The 5,000-nt window shown below is 35.4% G+C and overlaps 1 protein-coding gene across 1 annotated transcript in view; it reads right to left on the bottom strand.

The window, feature by feature from the left end:
* Nucleotides 1-5,000, bottom strand: part of LOC123512641 (glutathione S-transferase 1-1-like) — a 65,980-nt gene that overhangs the window by 42,384 nt on the left and 18,596 nt on the right. The window contains 1 exon segment of the mRNA XM_045269084.1: nucleotides 3,174-3,232. Coding sequence (XP_045125019.1) covers nucleotides 3,174-3,232 — 59 coding nt within the window.

Below are 5,000 nucleotides of genomic sequence, written 5' to 3'. Positions count from 1 at the left end.
CTTCTTGCATGTAATAATAATGATAATGCGGAGAGAGTGAGCCACGCTGGATATTAGACGCCATGAAAATATATAATTAAATAATTGATACTGTATATAGAAAAGAATAATGAATACAAATCTTATTACCCTTTTGATAATTACTTACGTGTTGGGTGTTGATAAGGTGACAAATTTGTAAACCACAGTAGTGCAGAGACGCCACATGCAGGGAAATTTCTTTGTTTTAGTGAAATTTTGACTATGACGGAAGAAAAATCGCTAAAAAGGGGAAATTATGGAGAGAAATATTAGCTCTTACGTTTTTTTTTTTTCCTTGAATGTGAGTGAATGAATAATTTTGTTTTGACCGTGAATATGTATGAATAATTTTGTGTTTTGACCGTGAATATGTATGAATAATTTCGTGTTTTGACCGTGAATATGTATGAATAATTTCGTGTTTTGACCGTGAATATGTAATAAATAAGTGAATATGTATGAATTCTTGTTTTGACCGTGAAAGGGAATATTTTAGACCGTGAATATGTATGAATAATTGAGTGTTTTGTATGATCTTATTCCTAAACAGGAAATTCTGACAAGGGAAATTTTAGCATGCCTTAGATCAATAATAAAATAAAATAAAATAGAACACAATAAATGATACAAAATGAATATGAATCTTAATTAATACACATTTCTGACAATATTACTTACATGGTCTGTGTTCACTCTGGCGGGTCAAAAAAGTGCCATGCAGCAACACAAGCCTGTATTCAGAAACGCCTTCACCTCTCACTCTAACAACCTTCCAAGGCCACAGAGACAGTTACCAGGGTTTTAAAGACAGTTTCTCCTATTAACAAACCAGAAAGCTTGCCTATTTATCACCAAAACCATAAAAACACTCTTAAAAACACGAATAGAGACAAGTAGCAAGATTTTTAAGACAGTTTCTCCTATTAACAAACCAGAAATCTTGCCTATTTATCACTAGAACCATAAAAACACTCTTAAAAACACGAACAGAGACAAGTAGCAGGATTTTAAAGACAGTTTCTCCTATTAACAAACCAGAAAGCTTGCCTATTTATCAGCAGAGCCATAAAAACACTCTTAAAAACACGAACAGAGACAGTTAGCAAGATTTTTAAGACAGTTTCTCCTATTAACAAACCAGAAAGCTTGCCTATTTATCACTAGAACCATAAAAACACTCTTAAAAACACGAATAGAGACAAATACCAGGATTTTAAAGACAGTTTCTCCTATTAGCAAACAAGAAAGCTTGCCTATTTATCAGCAGAGCCATAAAAATACTCTTAAAAACACGAATAGAGACAGTTTGCAGGAGTTTTAAGACAGATTCTCCTATTAGCAAACCAGAAAGCTTGCCTATTTATCAGCAGAGCCATAAAAACCTCTTAAAACATGAGAGAGAGCAAGCGTTTCAGAATACAAGGCAGTGTCATTAGATTATATACAAGTGATAAATTAATCAATAAATGAATAAATAAATAAAAGAGTTTGTTTATGAAAAAAGAAAAGGTGTTTGTTGTTTTGGTTTACATATAACACAAACAAACAAACAAACAAACACGTGTAAATTGAGTAAATAAATGAATGGATAAAGAGTTTGTTTGTTTACACAGAACACACACACACACACACACACACACACACACACATTGATTAGGCAAACTACCAATCAGGAAGCAACACAAAGCACAGGCAAGGAAAAGCAAGGAAAAACAAGGGGAAAAACAAACAAAAAGGAACACAAACAACACACCAACACAAACAAACACACACACACACACACACAAACAAACAAACAAAAACACCACACCACTAATGAGATTCCTCAAGACAGTGCAACCTCAAACAAACAAATAAATAAATAAATAAATAAAGAAAGAAAGAAAGAAAGAAAGAAAGAAAGAAAGTAGATGAAGATGTAGAGAAGAAAATGCGTTAATTAATATTTAGAAGAAAGAAAGAAAGAAAGAAAGAAAGAAAGAAAGAAAGAAAAGAAAGTAGATGAAGATGTAGAGAAGAAAATGAATTAGTATTTAGAAGAAAGAGAGAGAGAGAGAGAGAGAGAGAAGATGAGAGAGATGAATAAAAGAGAGACACTAGAGAGAGAGAGAGAGAGAGAGAGAGAGAGAGAGAGAGAGAGAGAGAGAGAGAGAGAGAGAGAGAGAGAGAGAGAAGACGACGAAAAAGAACAAGAAGAAGACGAAGAAGACGAAGAAGAAAAAAAGAAAAAGAAGAAGAAGAAGAATAATAACATGAAAAATGAAGAAAAGGAAAAGGAGAGAAATAGAGAAATAGAGAAATAAAACAAACAAACGAACAAATAAAAAGATGTAGATAGTTAGCGAAACAAATAGATAAATAGATAACGAAGTAAATAGATGGAAGAAATAAATAAATGATAATAGAAAATGTGTAGATAGATAGATAGATAGATAGATAGAAAAAATGAAGATGTAGTAGATAGTGGTGTGAAGCATCAATCTATCACCATCAATCTCTAAATAGACAAACAGATAGATAATAGATAATGAAGGAATGAAGATAGATAAAGATAGAGAGTGTACGAATGATGGAAATAGATGAAAATGAAGGAGTGTGTGGAGGATGTAGATAGACGAAAATGGAGATGAAGATGGAGAGAGTAGGGAGGATGTAGATAGAAAAAGAAAATGAAGATGTAGATAGAGAGTAAAGGGTTAATATCCTCTCACCATTAAATAAACAAATGGATAGATGACAATGGAGTGTAGATAGAAAAAAAAAAAAAAGGACGATAATGAAAAATAGATGGAAAATGAAGATGGGAAGATGAAGATAGACTGAAAATAAATGAAAATGACAATATGGAAATAGAAATGATAATGTGTAGAAGGTGAAGACAGATAAAATAAATAAATAAATAAAAACTGTAGTGTAGATACAAATAAAAACATGAACTAACATCCTCAAATCTCAACACAAACAAATAAAATCGTAAAAAACTAAATAGAGAAATAAAAAGTGGATTTATATGGAGCGTAAAAAGATAGATAAAAGAAAATGGAGGATGTAGAAATAGAAAATGAAGAAAAAAAGAGAAAGAAAATGGAAGATGAAGACAGTGTAAAGCATTAATGAGAATAACAATCAACATGGCCACACAGCTAACATACCTTTCCCACAGAATAAAGCTGTGGTCATTGAAGGTTGGGACAGTGTGTTGGGGGTTCATCTGTACGAACACAGCAACACATTAGAACACTGCAACACTCAACAACACTCACGGACCAACAAACAAACAAACAGCAACAAGAACAACAACAACAACAACAACAACAACAGCCCACCACTCGCTTCTAGTAACCGGGAGAGCGAGTCAGGAAATATCTCTGTTTTTGGGACTGTAAATAGAGACATACAACATTGGTATTATAAGGGCGATACATTGATACACATTGATACACATTGTCCATTATCTGCTGCCTGCTGTGTATCTCTACTCTGCTCCGTGTCATTCAGCAGCAGCAGCAGCACCACCACCAGCAGGGAAGTATCAGCAGCAGATAATCCTTAACACTGAGTACAAGAGACAAGAGTGACCGGTAGCAATGTGGTCACGAAGGAGGAGGACGAAGGGACACGTGGAGAGCTCGGATTTACACAAGTCTAGGTTAAATTTTCCCCGTTTTCTCTAATATTCATTTTCTTTCAATTTTTAAATATAATAAAAACACCCATAATATTAACACAACACATATAAACACTAATATAAACCAATGAATAGCACCGAAAATACCCTAAAAAACACGACAAGACCCTCGGAACATAGAGAAAACGGGGAGAAATAACCTAAAATAACTGTAGAAGAGGAGGCACTGGCGGCGGTGAAGTTTGAAAAGGCCCCTGCTCACAACCTTACCTCTCCCATAGAGCGAAATCTCCCTCGGTCAGAGTGGGAACAGTGTGCTGCGGGTTGAGCTGTGGAGGTCAAAGGGCACAGGTCAAAGGTCAGAGGTCATGCAGCAACTCGTAAAGGTCAAGGTGGCATTTCGTGTGTTTTTTTTTTTTTTTTTCAAGGTTAAATGCAACAGAAAAGAAAGAAAATGGAGGAAGAATAAGAAGAAAACGAGGATAATGCAGGGAAGAGAGAGAGAGAGAGAGAGAGAGAGAGAGAGAGAGAGAGAGAGATAATCAAGAAAAGGAGAAAAAATATTGGAAAAAGAAGGAAAGGAGAGAGAATTAGGAGAAAAATGAAGGAAATGAGAGAGAGAGAGAGAGAGAGAGAGAGAGAGAGAGAGAGAGAGTGAGAGAGAGAGCATATATATATAGCAATGGTGCAGTGGATTATACAGCAAACTCACTAAATACTTATAGACAAACAAACAATAGAAAAAAATAAACTAAATAAATAAAGAAAGAAATAATAATAATAATAATAATAATAATAATAATAATAATTGTTAGAAAAAATAACTATATACAATAATTACAAAAAATAAACAGAAGATTAGTGACAAACAAGAGAGAGAGAGAGAGAGAGAGAGAGAGAGAGAGAGAGAGAGAGAGAGATGGAAAATTAAAAAGAAAAAGAGGAGGAGGACGAGACGAGGAATTGGAGAAGGATAGGAGGAGGAGGAGGAGGAGAAGGGAAGAAAGGAGGAGGAGAAGGGAAAAAAGGAGGAGGAGGAGGAGGAGAAAGAGGAGGAGAGGAGGAGAGGAAAGAAAAGGAAAATGAAGAAAATGAGAAGGAGGAGGAGGAGGAGGACGAGAAAGAAGAACTGAAGAAGAAGAAAAAAAAGAGAAGAGGAGGAGGAGGAGGAGGAGGAGGGAGGTAAAGGAAGAATTGAGAGAAGGAGGGACTGGGGAGAGGAGAAGGAAAGGAGGATATGGAGATGGGGAGAAGAGGAGGGAGAGAGAGAAGAGAAGAAGAGGAAGGGGAGAGGAGAGAGAGAGATGGGAGGGGGAGAGGGGAGGAGTAATGGGAGAGCAGGATGTGAAGT

Source organism: Portunus trituberculatus, chromosome 34, assembly GCF_017591435.1.
Source record: "Portunus trituberculatus isolate SZX2019 chromosome 34, ASM1759143v1, whole genome shotgun sequence".
Lineage (NCBI taxonomy): Eukaryota > Metazoa > Arthropoda > Malacostraca > Decapoda > Portunidae > Portunus > Portunus trituberculatus.
This window is presented reverse-complemented; position numbering and strand designations above follow the sequence as displayed.